Source organism: Pleurodeles waltl, chromosome 3_1, assembly GCF_031143425.1.
Source record: "Pleurodeles waltl isolate 20211129_DDA chromosome 3_1, aPleWal1.hap1.20221129, whole genome shotgun sequence".
Classification (NCBI taxonomy): domain Eukaryota; kingdom Metazoa; phylum Chordata; class Amphibia; order Caudata; family Salamandridae; genus Pleurodeles; species Pleurodeles waltl.
In genome coordinates, this window is record NC_090440.1 from 1,703,915,534 (window position 1) to 1,703,934,697 (window position 19,164).

General features: G+C 44.4%; 1 protein-coding gene across 4 annotated transcripts in view; it reads left to right on the forward strand.

Moving 5' to 3' along the window:
• The window catches only part of AGAP1 (ArfGAP with GTPase domain, ankyrin repeat and PH domain 1), a 942,320-nt gene that overhangs the window by 399,098 nt on the left and 524,058 nt on the right, over positions 1-19,164 (forward strand). For all 4 annotated transcript variants that reach the window (XM_069225552.1, XM_069225553.1, XM_069225550.1 and 1 more), the window contains exons 5-6: positions 4,724-4,865; positions 5,724-5,858. In XM_069225552.1, coding sequence (XP_069081653.1) covers positions 4,724-4,865; positions 5,724-5,858 — 277 coding nt within the window. The remainder of the gene's footprint in view (positions 1-4,723; positions 4,866-5,723; positions 5,859-19,164) is intronic.

The window sequence follows — 19,164 nt, forward strand, 5'->3', positions numbered from 1 at the left end:
GGCGCATCGCGAACTCCCAGGCACTACTTGCGCGCTATGACAGAGCCCACTGGGACGAGATGCAACATCTCATTGAACATCTGCCCAAGGACTTCCAAAATAGGGCAAAACAAGTGGTTGAGGAGGGACAGACCATCTCCAACAACCAGATACGTTCCTCCATGGACGCTGCAGATACAGCTGCACGGACAATTAATACATCTGTAACTATCAGAAGGCATGCATGGCTCCGAACGTCTGGATTTAAACCAGAGATTCAACAAGCAGTTCTCAATATGCCTTTTAATGAAAAAGAACTGTTCGGTCCAGAAGTGGACACAGCGATTGAGAAACTCAAAAAAGATACGGACACTGCCAAAGCCATGGGCGCACTCTACTCCCCGCAGAGCAGAGGGAATTACAGCACATTCCGTAAAACGCCCTTTCGAGGGGGGTTTCGGGGTCAAAGCACACAAGCCAGCACCTCACAAGCAACACCGTCCACTTACCAGGGACAGTATAGAGGAGGTTTTCGGGGACAATATAGAGGAGGGCAATTCCCTAGAAATAGAGGGAGATTTCAAAGCCCCAAAACCCCTACTACTAAACAATGACTCACATGTCACTCACCCCCTCCACACAACACCAGTGGGGGGAAGAATAGGTCATTATTACAAAGCATGGGAGGAGATCACTACAGACACTTGGGTTCTAGCAATTATCCAACATGGTTATTGCATAGAATTTCTACAATTCCCTCCAAACATACCACCAAAAGCACAAAATTTAACAACACACCATTCCAATCTCCTGGAGATAGAAGTGCAGGCACTATTGCAAAAGAATGCAATCGAGTTAGGGCCAAACACACAAATAAACACAGGAGTTTACTCACTGTACTTTCTGATACCAAAGAAGGACAAAACGCTGAGACCAATCCTAGACCTCAGAGTAGTGAACACTTTCATCAAATCAGACCACTTCCACATGGTCACACTACAAGAAGTGTTGCCATTGCTAAAACTACACGACTACATGGCAACTTTAGACCTCAAGGATGCTTCTTTCCATATACCAATACACCCATCGCACAGGAAATACCTAAGGTTTGTATTCAAAGGAATACATTACCAATTCAAGGTACTGCCTTTCGGATTAACAACAGCACCAAGAGTCTTTACCAAATGTCTAGCGGTAGTCGCTGCACACATAAGAAGGCAGCAAATACATGTGTTCCCATATTTGGACGACTGGCTAATCAAGGCCCATTCGTTCATACAGTGCTCAAATCACACAAATCAGATCATACAAACCCTCTTCAAACTCGGGTTCACCGTCAACTTTACAAAATCCAACATTCTGCCGCGCAAGGTACAACAATACCTAGGAGCCATAATAGACACATCAAAGGGAGTAGCCACTCCAAGTCCACAAAGAATTCTAAATTTCAACACCATCATACAACGCATGTATCCAACACAAAAGATACAGGCAAAGATGGTATTGCAACTCCTAGGCATGATGTCATCATGCATAGCCATTGTCCCAAACGCAAGACTGCACATGAGGCCCTTACAACAATGCCTAGCATCACAGTGGTCTCAAGCACAGGGTCAGCTTCTAGATCTGGTGTTAATAGACCGCCAAACTTACCTCTCGCTTCTGTGGTGGAACAACATAAATTTAAACAAGGGGCGGCCTTTCCAAGACCCAGTGCCACAATACGTAATAACAACAGATGCTTCCATGACAGGGTGGGGAGCACACCTCGATCAACACAGCATACAAGGACAATGGAACGTACATCAAACAAAACTGCATATCAATCACCTAGAACTTCTAGCAGTTTTTCAAGCACTAAAAGCTTTCCAACCAATAATAGTTCACAAATACATTCTCGTCAAAACAGACAACATGACAACAATGTATTATCTAAACAAGCAGGGAGGGACGCACTCCACGCAGTTAAGCCTGCTAGCACAGAAAATTTGGCATTGGGCAATTCACAACCAAATTCGCCTAATTGCACAGTTTATACCAGGGATCCAAAATCAACTCGCAGACAATCTCTCTCGAGATCACCAACAGGTCCACGAATGGGAAATTCACCCCCAAATTCTGAACACTTATTTCAAACTCTGGGGAACACCTCAGATAGACTTGTTTGCGACAAGGGAGAACGCAAAATGCCAAAACTTCGCATCCAGATACCCACACAAACAATCCCAAGGCAATGCCCTATGGATGAACTGGTCAGGGATATTTGCTTACGCTTTTCCTCCTCTCCCTCTCCTTCCTTACCTGGTAAACAAACTCAGTCAAAGCAAACTCAAACTCATATTGATAGCACCAACTTGGGCAAGGCAACCCTGGTACACAACGCTGCTAGACCTATCAGTGGTACCCTGCATCAAATTGCCCAACAGGCCAGATCTGTTGACACAGCACAACCAAAAGATCAGACACCCAGATCCAGCATCGCTGAATCTAGCAATCTGGCTCCTGAAATCCTAGAATTCGGGCACTTACAACTTACCCAAGAATGTATGGAAGTCATAAAACAAGCCAGAAGGCCATCCACCAGGCACTGCTATGCAAGTAAATGGAAGAGGTTTGTTTGCTACTGCCATATTAATCAAATACAACCATTACACACAACTCCAGAACATGTAGTGGGTTACTTGCTTCACTTACAAAAATCTAACCTAGCTTTCTCTTCCATTAAGATTCACCTTGCAGCAATATCTGCATACCTGCAGACTACCTATTCAACTTCCCTATATAAGATACCAGTCATTAAAGCATTCATGGAGGGCCTTAGGAGAATTATACCACCAAGAACACTACCTGTTCCTTCATGGAACCTAAATGTTGTCCTAACTAGACTTATGGGTCCACCTTTTGAACCCATGCACTCCTGCGAAATACAGTTCCTAACCTGGAAGGTGGCATTTCTCATCGCCATTACTTCCCTAAGAAGAGTAAGCGAGATTCAGGCGTTTACAATACAGGAACCTTTTATACAACTACACAAAAATAAAGTCGTCCTAAGGACCAATCCTAAATTTTTGCCAAAGGTTATTTCACCGTTCCATCTAAATCAAACAGTGGAACTTCCAGTGTTCTTTCCACAGCCAGATACCGTAGCTGAAAGGGCACTACATACATTAGATGTCAAAAGAGCATTGATGTATTACATTGACAGAACAAAAAACATCAGAAAGACTAAACAACTCTTTATTGCCTTTCAAAAACCTCACGCAGGAAACCCAATTTCAAAACAAGGTATAGCCAGATGGATAGTTAAATGCATCCAAATCTGCTACCTTAAAGCTAAACGACAGCTGCCCATTACACCAAGGGCACACTCAACCAGAAAGAAAGGTGCTACCATGGCCTTTCTAGGAAACATCCCAAAGCAAGAAATATGTAAGGCAGCCACATGGTCTACGCCTCACACATTCACCAAGCACTACTGTGTAGACGTGTTATCCGCACAACAAGCCACAGTAGGTCAAGCCGTATTAAGGACATTATTTCAGACTACTTCCACTCCTACAGGCTGATCCACCGCTTTTGGGGAAATAACTGCTTACTAGTCTATGCAGAACATGCGTATCTACAGCGACAGATGCCATCGAACTGAAAATGTCACTTACCCAGTGTACATCTGTTCGTGGCATCAGTCGCAGTAGATTCGCATGTGCCCACCCGCCTCCCCGGGAGCCTATAGCAGTTTGGAAGTTACCTTCAATTATTTATATATGTATCATCTCAACCTTAAATAGGTGCATACTTAGTCACTCCATTGCATGGGCACTATTACTACAATTCAACTCCTACCTCACCCTCTGCGGGGAAAAACAATCGAAGATGGAGTCGACGCCCATGCGCAATGGAGACAAAAGGAGGAGTCACTCGGTCCCGTGACTCGAAAGACTTCTTCGAAGAAAAACAACTTGTAACACTCCGGCCCAACACCAGATGGCGAGCTATTGCAGAACATGCGAATCTACTGCGACTGATGCCACGAACAGATGTACACTGGGTAAGTGACATTTTCATTATCTTTCCTCTTAGGACCCCCCTGCTCCTTCGGTAGTACGTCTTGTGTCACTCATGCAGATGCTTCCCTCGTGTCCCCATAATATTCTCGACTGTCCCCCAGAATGTCTACTTCTGTAGCCACAATTGTATATTATGCTGTATCTCATCAGATCGATCTGCGCTTCCTAATAACACTGTGTGCGTTTCCTATTAAAAGACAGTTTGCTCTCCTGGTGATGGATTCTGCTTTACTCTAAGACAACTTGTACTGCTTTACCCTACGTAGCATCATTGCTATGTCCGGTATGAAGCTTATGTCAGATGATTTCCACCCCCCCCCCCCCAACAATAGCCCATCCTTCTTTCTTCTCCAGCTGATCACTGATTTCAATCTTCACTTCCTTATTTTCAGCCCCTCACGTTTTCCTCATAAAACACTTCCTGCTTTCCCCCTATCACTGAGGGCAGCCCTAACACTCTGTTACTTAAAAATTGTGGGATCAGTCTGACTCCCTGTACCCGTTGCTGCCGGTCTGCTGTCCTACTCCCCTCCTTGGCGCGGTTTGGTAGGCTTTGCTGTGGAGTTCATGTGCAGAGTTGCAGGTGCAGTGGAGTCTGGGTAAGCAGGGTCCTGCTCTAAAGTCTTCTATGAAAGTGTATAACCTGGTTGTTTTGTTTTCCTTTTGTGGTGCCACAGTTCGCCATGTGGGTTGATGCAGTAATATTCGTCTTTAGCTTGGAGGATGAGAACAGCTTCCAGACAGTCTATCACTACTACAGCCGGATGGTCAATTACCGTAACACCACCGAGATTCCCACAGTACTGGTGGGGACACAGGGTAAGTTGGTGAACAGCTTTGAGCTTTACAGAATGTGCAGGTAGGCGAAGAGGGGAGGAAGAAGGCGTAGGATATGGGGAGGTTTTACTGCAGTGTATTCAGAGGGAGATGCATAAGCAGGCTAGGGCTCATTAGTAGGGGTGACTGAAAACTCTGATGCTGTCATTTTGACTCTATTTCCAGTTTTGTGTCCATTTAATGCCTTCAAGAGGTACCTCCCCAGAGAAACTCATATACGTGAAACACTGCTTGCCCGATAGATTTTCTATGCCCCTTCCATTAACCTAATTAAATTGGTAGGGTTGAATATTGTTGCTGTCCTTCAAGTGCAGACAACCTCCTCACACCTCCTGTCAGCAGCAAGTGGGATAATCGGCTCACTGCTGCTGAAGTGAAGTACCTCAGCCCTATAGTAGGGATCACCCTTTGCCACAAGTGGCTTTTCCTGCCCACCACATGCCCAGAACCCTACAACATCATTCCTATTGAGAAACTATAGACGTGGCTGTTCTAGTCTTGGGTTATGCGGTCACTGTCGAGCTGGCCTTGCACCGGGAAACCCTAAATGGGTAGCTGTGCGCTTTACAAAACGAATTTGGTTCTGTTTAATCTTTGGATCCCTCCCTGCTGCTGTGTAGGAAGCAGTGGCATCCAATGTCTTTCAGACCTCAAGGCAACAAAATCTGTCCATCACTTTTGGTTGTCTAAGGATTTGGTCCGCCAAGCATTTTTATCTCTGGCAAGCCTCTTTGGGTTTTCGCTGGTGACCTCAAAGGCACAAATGAGGTTGGGGTCATGTGGACTGATGACATTTCTTGCAACTCATATCTCTGTTCTCTCTTCCCCCTGTTGTTACAGATGCCATCAGCTCCAGTAACCCACGGGTGATTGATGATGGACGAGCCAGGAAGATGTCCAATGACCTCAAGCGATGCACTTACTATGAGACCTGCGCCACTTATGGGCTGAACGTGGAGAGGGTCTTCCAGGATGGTAAGGGTGCCTTCATCTCATTGTGTCTGGGAGGCTGGTGGTGGAACTTTTAGAGGCACGGCTGGATCAGTCATTGTGACACTGCATGGGGAGCGACGGTACACACTAGAAAGGACAGTATGAGCAACATGGCTGGCTGCATGATATACATATATATCATATGCAGCCAGATAGTATGCTTGTATTATCCATTCTAGTGTATATCATCACTGTCCCTGCAGTTTCACAGTGACTGATTCACATAAATCAGCGCTGTTCAACCATTGCATGGCAGAGCAAGAAAATCACTATCTATTTTCGGAAGAAATTAAAAAGCGCATTGGAATGTAGGATTGGTTGCAACCGTGTTTGCTTGAAGCAGTAGCAATAGGAACCTGGTGTTTCTGTTAAGCTCTGACCTTTGTGATTGAATGAGATGTTCTAGTGTTCCAGGGGTACCGAGGGACTTGGAGCCTTGAAGTCTGGTATATTGGCTCTGGAAACCTGAAATGTCATTTATCTATTTTCCTACCAGTTGCTGTAGGGTTTGTCTGTGGCCCGAATATACCTCACGACAGTGGCACTGCACAGACTGTGTCTGAATCGTGGTCACTTGTAGTCAGGGTTTCATTGTGCCAGCGCCTCTCCTCCTTCTGTTGGTGCTGCGGTCGGTCATGTGTAACAAAGGATGATAGTTCAGAGATTCTGGAAGTTCACAAGAAGCAATGAATGGTGTTCACGAATATTATGCACGGTGAGGGTTCCTGCCACGCTGGGTCACAGCTTGAATTCTCATCTTTGTGTTGCTAATATATATATATATATATATATATATATATATATATATATATATATATATATATAGCATGTGTAGCTGCAGATACACATGCTGTGCACATCCCGCCATCTCGTGTTGGGCTCGGAGTGTTACAAGTAGTTTTTCTTCGGAGAAGTCTTTTCGAGTCACGAGATCGAGGGACTCCTCCCCTTTCGGCTCCATTGCGCATGGGCGTCGACTCCATCTTAGATTGTTTTCTTTCCGCCATCGGGTTCGGACGTGTTCCTCTTCGCTCCGTGTTTCGGTTCGGAAAGTTAGTTAAATCTCAGAAAATTCGACGGTATTGTTTTCGTTCGGTATCGGGTTAGTTAACGCAGATCGACTCCGAATTTTGAAGAGCTCTGGTGGCCCTTCGGGGTTTCGATTCCCCGGCGGGGCCTGGTCGGCCCGACCACATGCGTCTTCAAGGCTAATGGAACGGACCCCATTCCGCTTCTGCCCCGAATGCCACAACAAGTATCCTTACATAGATCAGCATTTGGTCTGTAATTTGTGTTTGTCTCCCGAACACAAAGAGGATACCTGTGAGACCTGTTGAGCGTTTCGGTCGAGGAAAACGCTAAGGGACCGGAGAGCAGGAAGACTTCAAATGCCGTCGGCGCCGTCAGAACACCAAAACTTGGAGGAAGAAGAAACCTTCTCCATTGCTGACTCGGACGAGGCCGAAACCGAACAGACGCCGAAAACCGTGAGTAAAACACCCCTGGCCAAGACTCACGGAAAATACATTAAAGCCCAGGGGACGCCACTGCCGACAGGCCATGGCTTAACCCGAAAATTAGGTGACGGTCCATCGGCACCGAAACAGGGCACACATGTGTCGAAGTCATCCGACTCCGGTCGAGATACCGGCACAGAACAGACTCGACACCGGGTCAGAGCAATCTCGACATTGAGATACCGGCACCGAAATAAGTCGGCACCGAGATATCGGAACACCGAAAGCCAAAAAAGTGTCTTCAGAGCCGAAAAAGACGGTTGAAAAGGTTTCAATACCGAAACATCCGGCTTCGGAGACGAAACCAAGTTCCTACACCGAGGAACAAGGCCTGTCTACACAAATGCAAGGACACAGATTCAGACAGGAGCTAGAAGCAGGGGAGCCAGATTACACACAGAGAAGTCTCCACATTCAAAAGGAGACAGGGAAAATCAGAACGCTCCCTCCTATCCGAATGAAAAGAAAACTTGCTTTCCAAGAAAAAGACAAGCAACCACAGGCAAAGGTGGCAAAACAAGTAACTCCGCCACCATCACCACACCGCTCACCACAACCATCACCAATGGCTACCCCACCGATGATGCAGTCTCCAACGCACACAGGGATGAGCCAAGATGATCCTGATGCATGGGATCTTAATGATGTGCCTGTATCAGACAACAGTCCCAACAGTTATCCAGCAAGACCATCACCACCTGAAGACAGTATTGCTTACACACAGGTGGTGTCGAGAGCAGCCGCATTTCATAATGTCACCCTGCACGCAGAACCAATTGAAGATGACTTTTTGTTTACTACTCTGTCGTCCACACATAGTCAGTACCAGAGTCTTCCTATGTTACCAGGAATGTTGAAACCAGCAAAGCAAGTATTTCAAGAGCCTGTGAAAGGCAGGGCCATCACTCCTAGGGTGGAGAAAAAGTACAAACCTCCCCCAACAGACCCTGTGTACATCTCGCAGCAATTGACACCGGACTCAGTGGTAGTAGGGGCAGCTCGCAAAAGGGCGAACTCACACACCTCGGGAGATGCACCACCACCCCACAAGGAAAGGCGCAAGTTTGACGCAGCAAGGAAAAAAGTTGCGGCACAAGCAGCCAACCAATGGCGCATTGCCAATTCACAGGCCTTGCTATCGAGATATGATGGAGCTCATTGGGACGAAATGCAACACTTCATAGAACATCTACCCAAAGAGTTTCAAAAGCGTGCACAACAGGTGGTGGAAGAGGGCCAAAGTATCTCTAATAACCAGATACGGTCGGCAATGGATGCAGCAGACAAAGCTGCAAGGACTGTAAATACATCGGTCACCATACGGAGACACGCATGGCTACGCAACTCAGGATTCAAGCCCGAAATTCAACAGGCGGTGCTTAATATGCCTTTTAACGGACAGCAGTTGTTTGGGCCGGAGGTGGACACTGCTATCGAGAAACTTAAAAAGGACACAGATATGGCCAAGGCCATGGGCGTGCTCTACTCCCCACGGGGCAGAGGCACATTTTGGAAATCACCATTTAGAGGGGGGTTTCGGGGACAAACCACAGAACCCTCAACCTCACAAACCAGACCCACATACCAGAGCCAGTATCAGAGAGGAAGTTTTCGCGGACAATACAGAGGTGGACAGTTTCCTAAAACTAGGGGAAAGTCCCAAGACCACTCAAAATAAACAGTGACTTCAGTGTCACAAATCCCCAACACATGACACCAGTGGGGGGGAGACTAACAGAGTTTTACCAAAACTGGGAGGAAATAACAACAGACACGTGGGTTCTAGCCATTATCCAACATGGTTATTGCATAGAATTCCTACAATTTCCACCATGTGTGCCACCCAAAACACACAAAATGTCCAAACAACACATGGATCTATTACAGCTGGAGGTCCAAGCGTTGTTGCAAAAAGATGCAATAGAACTAGTACCCAATCATCAGAAAGGAAAGGGTGTTTACTCCCTGTACTTTCATATACCCAAAAAAGACAAAACTCTAAAACCCATCTTAGATCTCAGAACACTAAATCTTTACATCAAATCAGATCACTTTCACATGGTGACACTTCAAGACGTAATCCCCTTGCTCAAACAACAAGACTACATGACAACATTAGACCTCAAGGATGCGTATTTCCATATACCCATACATCCTTCCCACAGAAAATACTTAAGGTTTGTAATCCAAGGGGTACATTACCAGTTCAAAGTGTTGCCATTCGGGATAACAACAGCGCCAAGAGTCTTTACAAAATGCCTTGCCGTAGTGGCAGCCCATATCAGAAGACAGCAAATACATGTGTTCCTGTATCTGGACGATTGGTTAATCAAAACCAATACGCAAGAACGGTGTTCTCAACACACAAACAACGTTATAGAAACCCTTCACAAGCTAGGGTTCTCTCTCAACTACCAAAAATCACACCTACAGCCGTGTCAAATACAACAGTACTTAGGAGCAACAATCAACACAAAAAAAGGGATTGCCACTCCAAGTCCACAAAGGGTACAGGCATTCCAAAACGTAATACAGGCCATGCACCCAAACCAAAGGTTCCAGGTAAAATTAGTGATGAAACTACTAGGCATGATGTCCTCATGCATAGCCATTGTCCCAAACGCAAGATTACACATGCGGCCCTTACAACAGTGCCTAGCATCACAATGGTCACAAGCACAGGGTCAACTTCAAGATCTAGTGTTGATAGACCGCCAAACATACACCTCGCTTCAATGGTGGAATACCATAAATTTAAACCAAGGGCGGCCTTTCCAAGACCCAGTGCCTCAATACGTGATCACAACAGATGCTTCCATGATAGGGTGGGGAGCACACCTCAACCAACACAGCATCCAGGGACAATGGGACACTCAACAAAAACAACTTCATATAAATCACTTAGAACTACTAGCAGTATTTCTAGCATTGAAAGCATTTCAACCACTAATAACCCACAAACACATTCTTGTCAAAACAGACAACATGACAACAATGTATTATCTGAACAAACAGGGAGGGACACACTCGACACAATTGTGTCTCTTAGCTCAAAAGATATGGCATTGGGCGATTCACAACCACATTCGCCTAATAGCGCAATTCATACCAGGAATTCAAAACCAGTTAGCCGACAATCTCTCTCTGGATCACCAACAGATCCACGAATGGGAAATTCATCCCCAGATACTACAAACTTACTTCCAAAGATGGGGAACACCGCAAATAGACCTATTCGCAACAAAAGAAAACGCAAAATGCCAAAACTTCGCATCCAGGTACCCACAGCCTCGCTCTCAAGGCAATGCGTTATGGATGAGTTGGTCAGGGATATTTGCATACGCTTTTCCCCCTCTCCCACTCCTTCCGTATCTAGTAAACAAATTGAGTCAAAACAAACTCAAACTAATACTGATGGCACCAACTTGGGCATGACAACCTTGGTACACAACACTACTAGACCTGTCAGTAGTGCCTCATATCAAACTGCCAAACAGACCAGATCTGTTAACTCAACACAAACAACAGATCAGACACCCGAATCCAGCATCACTAAATCTAGCGATTTGGCTCCTGAAATCTTAGAATTCGGACATCTAGACCTTACACAAGAATGCATGGAGGTCATAAAACAGGCTAGGAAACCAACCACAAGACATTGCTACGCAAATAAGTGGAAAAGGTTTGTTTATTACTGCCATAATAATCAAATCCAACCATTACACGCATCTGCAAAAAACATCGTAAGTAACCTACTACACTTACAAAAGTCCAAGTTAGCTTTTTCCTCCATTAAAATACATCTCACAGCAATTTCGGCTTATCTGCAAATTACGCATTCAACTTCATTATTCAGAATCCCAGTCATAAAAGCATTTATGGAGGGTCTAAAAAGGATTATCCCACCAAGAACACCACCAGTTCCTTCGTGGAACCTCAACATTGTATTAACACGACTCATGGGTCCACCATTTGAACCCATGCACTCATGTGAGATACAGTACTTAACATGGAAAGTAGCCTTTCTAATAGCTATCACATCTCTCAGAAGAGTAAGTGAAATACAAGCCTTTACCATACAAGAACCCTTTATACAGATACACAAACATAAAGTAGTTCTACGCACAAATCCTAAATTCTTACCTAAAGTCATATCACTGTTCCACTTAAATCAAACAGTGGAACTCCCAGTGTTCTTCCCAGAACCAGATTCTGTAGCTGAGAGAGCATTACATACATTAGACATCAAAAGGGCACTAATGTACTACATTGATAGAACCAAACAAATTCGCAAAACAAAACAATTGTTTGTTGCTTTCCAAAAACCTCATACAGGGAATCCAATATCCAAACAAGGCATTGCCAGATGGATAGTTAAATGTATTCAAACCTGTTATATAAAAGCAAAAAGAGAACTGCCTATTACACCAAAGGCACACTCCACTAGAAAGAAGGGTGCCACCATGGCCTTTCTAGGAAACATACCAATGACTGAAATCTGTAAGGCAGCCACATGGTCTACGCCTCATACATTTACCAAGCATTACTGCGTGGATGTGTTAACAACACAGCAAGCCACAGTAGGACAAGCAGTATTAAGGACATTATTTCAAACAACTTCAACTCCTACAGGCTAAACCACCGCTTTTGGGGAGATAACTGCTTACTAGTCTATGCACAGTATGTGTATCTGCAGCTGCACATACCATCGAACGGAAAATGTCTCTTACCCAGTGTACTTCTGTTCGTGGCATGAGACGCTGCAGATTCACATGCGCCCTTCCACCTCCCCGGGAGGCTGTAGCCGTTTTAAGTTGACAAAAAATTAAACTTGTACATTTGTAAATTTGTAAATATATCACTTTTAGTCACATTATGTACATACATACTTACTCCATTGCATGGGCACTATTACTATATACACAACTCCTACCTCACCCTCTGCGGGGAAAACAATCTAAGATGGAGTCGACGCCCATGCGCAATGGAGCCGAAAGGGGAGGAGTCCCTCTATCTCGTGACTCGAAAAGACTTCTTCGAAGAAAAACAACTTGTAACACTCCGAGCCCAACACTAGATGGCGGGATGTGCACAGCATGTGAATATGCAGCGTCTCATGCCACGAACAGATGTACACTGGGTAAGTGACATTTTCCATATTCACCAACAATGACATCTTGGCGCTGAGCATAGCAACACTATAAAATAATCCTACATGAAGTTAATTGGTTGCTTGGCGAAATGGAGAGTCCTGTGTGCCTTACTAAAAGAAGAATGACTTATTATGAAGGTTATTCCAACTTTTGACCCACCCAAGAGAGATCTGCCTCCAGCTGTGGATTTCCTGTTACGAGGAATAGTAAAATGTAATTGTGTTGAATTGGAAGGACACTTAAGGGTTTGTTAATGATGTATGTGGTGAGATAGCTCTGTGCCAAAATACTTTGCCCTAAAGGTCATCCTTTTCTTAACAGGAAGCCAGTTTAGAACCTTAAGATGGGCCCCCTAACCATGAGAACTGTAGGCATATGAATCATTACGGGCTTTAGGTTGTTCTGTTCTGAAGATAAATGTCACACCCATTACTTAAAGAGCAAGACCCATCCAATTGTCTTGTTTTTCATTGATAAACACTTTTTTGTAATTCAAAGTTGTATGTCACTCCTTCGTCCGGAACCCTGCAAGATGGCTATGGTCATATGTCGTCACTGTCACGCTTTACTCAATGCTTACTGGAAAAATCAAACCTTAAAAGATCCTATTTACAAAAGGCACCAAAAAGTCCCCAACGAGTCCTTGCAGATTCTTTTGTGGCACAACACAAATACATTCATCCCAAATGTTTGGTGGGGGTATGTTTATAAAAAGAGAGGAACTCATTGTACTGTCTTACTTTGCATAAAAACGACGTCTTTGTTTTTTAATGTATTTTCCCAATTTGTATCAAACAATGTGTTTTGGCCTCTCCTTGTTATTTTCTGGTCATCATCAGGATGGCCAGTCATGCAAGAACCACAGGTTGGAGATATTAAGATAATAAAAATCAATATTAAGTACAAATCTTTAAACACTCGCCTCAAAACGTAACATTAATGCTACTTATGATATACGTTTGTCCAAAACGTTGTTCCTGTTTAGAGTCCAAAGATAAGATGTTCTAACATATTTGTATTTGATTTTTCATACTTCTTGGTCATTTGTCCTAGTAGATGAAGAGTAGGAAGCCTGATTGCTGCGTAGCTTCATAGATATGCTGCTCCCAGAGCCTTTGCCACGTTTCTCGTATTTAGATTCTTATGCTTTAGCATACTTTTTCATATCCAATAGGAAACGAGAACAGCATCTTATAGGGAAACTGTACTGCGCTTTGCTCTCATGGTCCTTTTTAACACTTCTCTCTGGATCATTTGTTTTTATTTTTAAAGCCTCTTTTCTCCGTTCGCTGGGGATGCTTCTGGATGGCAGACAAGCGTTCAGGCAGTAAGGAACTACAGGGCACAGTCGAGGAGTACTTTATCCCACCTAGAAGGAAGGAGTAGTGTGTATCTGAACGTCCAGGGTGGCACTCTTCTGGCTCATGTTCGCCATTACATTGCAACTATCAGAAGTGCTAGCCCTTTTTCCAGTCCCAGGGTCTGATCAGGGTCCACACCCCATCAGAGAGAAGATTTGTATTCATTTTAGCTGGCCAACCTTGTGCAAGAGATCATTTGTTCAGGCTCTCAAAAGTAGCCAGGCAGTAAAAGTTGTGTATTCTGCTCCGAAGCCAGACATAAGCAATGCCAGACACAGAATTAAGCATCGTTCGGAAACGCTGGTTTAAAATAAATGTCCATTTACAGGACACACCTATTTTACTTAGGTGGGTTTGGGGGGAGGTGAGTCTATGACTACCGGGACACATCCTAAACCCTGTTACCAACCGGTAAGTGTCCCTTTAACCAACCAGTGGGGATTAGTCCAGCATGGACAAAAGCCGAGGCTGGTTTTCGCCATCCTACCTCCTGTGCCACCCCCAGCCGACAGCTGCTTGGAGCTATGCCGAAGATCCCTAGGGTTGGCGCTGTACTGCGCTGCGGGAGCAGAGACCACGAGATGAAACGAAAACAGCAAACTTTAACGAGAAGTGCGGTGAGTTAAGCAGCATTGTTAGGCCTTCAGCCTCGCAGCTGGTAGTGATCGAGAGCGTTTCACAGGTCGTGCACACAACCGGTGGTGCAGACTTGGGCAGTTAAAGGCGTCAGTAAGAGGGCGGTGATGCCGCTTTGGGTTCTACATGGCATCTGTTACTCTTAAGTGTCTATCTCTGGTCTGTGACTGGCACAGTGAGAAGTCAAATGCTCCGTGACATCGCCCACCTTGTCCTTTTCTCCCCGTTGTAGGTCAGCAGCAGATAGGCCTGCAGTGCCTTGTCTGAGAGGGCGTGTTCTTGTCGCTGAATACACTTGACAGTACATTAGAGACCTCCAGTGAAGGTGACACATTCCCTCATCCCGCGTGATACACGTAGTAAGTCATTGTTTCTCCTCGTCCCTAATGCCGGGTCAGTGAATTCATGTTGGGAACCATTCAGCTTTCTTAGAAGAACGAGACTGGGCCTTGGAGGCCAGCGTAGCGGGATTGGGAGAAGAGAGGAGGCGCTACACAGACCTTCGAGTCGCAGAAAAATTAAGCTTATTATTTATAGAGCAAAAAGTCTCGACAAAGAAACATGCTATAAACACTTTTTTTTTATCATAAAAGGTGCAATATTAAATTGATTGGAGTTGATGTCTTTTGCGACGAAACCAGCAGCGAAAAATAAACCCCTCGCAGTGGAATCAAACGTTGAATTTTGGCGCCCTCTCGTGGGTATTGTGTAGTCGACATGCCGCAGCCCCACTCGCAATGTCTGGCTGCTCCCGGTCATTTAATTCCTGCAAATAATGTATCTCGCTTCTTTGCAGGAATGAACACTCGGACAAAGTAATTCTGACTTGGAGGACATGTTTTAATGTTTTGCTCGGATTCCTATACGATATTCCAAATTATTTCTGCTAGCTGAATCTGCATGTTGCCCCTCTTTCTTTTGGTTTGTACACCTGTAGGCCAGCAGTGACTGCAGCCGGTGTTTGAACACTAACTCGGGCCCTAAAATCGTGGGCTTCTCAACCCGCAGCGGCCCGATGCTTAAAACAGTGCCGCCGTTTTTCTAAAACCGTTCATGCCTTACCAGATGTTTTAGTACATTTGGAGTCGTGGGATTCAAGATCTTGGCCGCGGGAGGCTCAGACTCCCGTCTTCATTTATATGTGTGTTGAACAAGTGGAGACACCTTGTGAACTCCTGCGATCAAATCGGGTCAAAACGTCTACAGTGGACCAATGATTGCAAACCCCTGACATCAAGTCCGTTAAAATGAGGAGTTAGGGATTTAAAACTTGCTTTTACTATGTGCATTAGATAACTGAGAATACATCCATCAAACATCTCCCATTATAGGTGGACGGTCTGTTTGAAGATTCGTGTAGCTCATATTTAGCCATCAACATCAAGCACTTTAGTGTGTTAATCACAAAAATTCCAGCTCACCGGATCAGTTTATTTTAATATTTTGAAAGTGTCTTATTATGAAGTATCTGTTCTTGGACAAATCGTACTTGATCGGTTTCATTCAAAGCCCCAACGCATCCAGCTAGCTGGGTTGGTACCCATAGTCTTCATTTAAGTGTGCATTTGAGTAATAGACCCCACGCAGCCAAGGATCTTTATTAGCAGGGGTTTAAGTGTGATGAGAGAAGTTTTGGGGAAGGGGTTGTAAAAGGGCCATGACCTATGTAATTAAAGGTATGTCTTAAACGTGAAAAGTAACTTCCTGCGATTCCTGTGGTGCTGCACCTGACCAGTATTTTAGTTCCTCCCTGAGCTTTCCATTATTTCATCCTGAGATGTAACACAACAACTGATATAGAGGCCTATAACCATCCAGTACTGTTGGCTTTGTCATTGGTTGTTAGCTGTTTTAGATAAATGATTAACAACAATGATTGAGTTGTAAATAATCCATAGTGAAAATGTTTAAATTCTGAAATTATGAAGCTGTGAATTAATAATTACTGAGGCCTTTAGAAGCAGTAGTGGTCTTCAGGATGTCCCATTTACTCCTGTTATGTTCACTCTTTGTAGACATTTGTGCTCTTTTTCTCTCCACATCTGTACATCTTACAGTTCATCTATTTCCTCTTCAGCACTCTTTTCAGTGTCTCCCATCACACCCACTCACCTGTAAGCACTGCATTTTGCTTCACTTTTGCCTTGTCAATATTTTGACAACTGTTTACCTTCTTCACACACACATTGCACAGAATCACAACTGCAACTGGAATACTTGACCATTGCACTGTGCTTTCTGCTGATAAGCCAAGGATAGTGTGCCCATGTATTTTAAATACTTTTTTGACACACTGACATGCACTGTCAGCCTCAACTCCAGAGTGCTCAATCATGGCCCGTTATATGCTCCCAGAGGCACCTCATTTCAAGGGATGCACTATAGAAGAGCTACACAAAAAAACAGAAGCACAGCATCCTGGAAATAGCAAACATGCTTAGGGAATGCAAATTTACATAAAACATGAAAAGTAAACAGACGCTACTTTGCTGGCATGGATCACCTTAAGGTTTTTTTACATTAATTGTTAAGAAATCAAACTGTGTTTTTGACATCCACGTTAAGGACACGAATATAAGGCCCGATAGGGACCTGTTTCAATGTCCTCTTCAATTATTATCAGATCCGAAACCCAGAATTTCCTGGGCCCTTAAACCCCTGCATATTAGGATTTTGGAACAATAGTCCGTTTACCTTTCTTAAATGTGGGTGTTATCCTCCCCTCCCCCATTAGTATGAAATTAAAAACCTAACAAGTAATGGGGGTGGCGGGTGGGGGGGGGGGCATAACACCCACAGTAATGGCGGCCTTTCCCAAACTTTTTAAGATACTTACCACTTGGTAATGTCTGAATGGATTTTACAAACACCTGCTCTTGAGTTTCAACCCCCAATATTTTATGTACTTCTGTGAGGGAGGTGCATCAGTGCAGTTGGCTGCAGTTTCCGTTACTGTGTAGGTAAAGGACTGGCATCTTCCCGCACTTTTGACGGAAAGGCATTGGGCATTTCTGATGCATACTTCTAACTGCTCATTCCACACCGTGTGCATCACCATAGGCACTTTACCAGATTCGGAAATTCTTGCCATAGATCCTCTTTACCAGTAGTTGGTGCAGTAGACTAAAGCTCTATTGTGACTTCGTCCTAACACCGAACTGAGGACACAGACACATAAAGGAGCCATCGCTGTATGCTGATGTTTGTCAAAGCAAATGTGGGGGATAATGAGGTCTCTACTTAAGTCTCCCTGCCTTGGCAACCCTACTTTCGGAAATTGAATGCCATTTTTGGGTCAGATTTAGATGGTGTTCGAGGAGGCCTCTAACATGTTCCACATGATCAGGATGACCCTAAGGAGGCAGAACATTTGGTTTAAACTCATCACACGGATACAGACCTAGATCTGGATTTGTAAAAAATAAATTAATAAATAAAAAATAAAAAAAAGTATACCTCTCCCGTCCACCCTGCTTTTGCCTTTAGGGCATCTTTTAGTTCCTTCTTTGCGGTAGTAGGGCTGTGGACTCATCTTCACAGATGAGACTCATGCTAACCTCATAATGGAATTTTTACAACATGGGCTAGTGACTTTTGGCCCCTTATTGCCTTTTAACAATGTCCTGACTGACGCGGTCCTGGTTGCTAGGTCAAGCCCATTTTTTGCTCTGGCACGGGTTGCCTCATAGTGAGATATTAAAGTCCAGCTCAAGATGTTCCTAAATTTTTGACACAAAATCCAACCCCAGGATGCCTTTTAATGCAAGCCTCCTCTTCAAATCATTTTCCTCCTCCTTCACCAGTCAGAAAATCATAGCGAATCAACACCATGGGTAAAAAAAGTCTTCTATTCAGAAATCTTAGCACTATACTTTCTGAATGCAATTTGCCTCCTGGGTTTTAAACCCATGCCCTTTTGGACATGGCACGATAGATAATGCTGGTCTTGCAAGAGGACGTGCTCAGTGCCTTTGCAGAAACAGTACATGATGGTCAGGATGCTGCATAGTATGTTCAACATTGTTTACAAGGCACTGTGGACGGTATGCTATGCTATGCTATGGGATGCAAGATCATTCCTAGATCACATGCCTGGGTGTGTTTCAGTGAGTTCTCACGGAATGCCCAGAGTTCCCTAATGTGCATGCCATTTGAATGGTTTAGGCAAAAAGTAGAATACAGGCTTGGAGAAATGTAAAGATAGTTTTCTCAATAGTACAGAAGACCAGAGGGTACTTGAGGGGTTTTGCATATCACCAGTGGCAAACTTCCTAGCCAGTATGGCAATCCAAACAGACCTTTGTGCTGGCAGAGGAAGTTCAAAAGGAAGCAGCAGCACTCCTAGTTTTCCTTGTCATGCAATGCAGCTAAACCTATTTAGTTCACCCTGCAATGTTATACTAACTGTGGTAGGCATCAGAATCTAACATTTACTTATTTATCTTAGTTGGTTGCACCCCTCTGTTGCTGGGTACACCTCCTCACATACCCCTAGTTTACTCCAAGGCATCGTTGGATCATGCCACAATTCTGTCGAAAGAAGTGATGCTGTTGCTCCCCAAACGGGCGAATGAACTGGTACTAACAGGGAGAAGTTCAGAACGATGACACATGCTCAGAT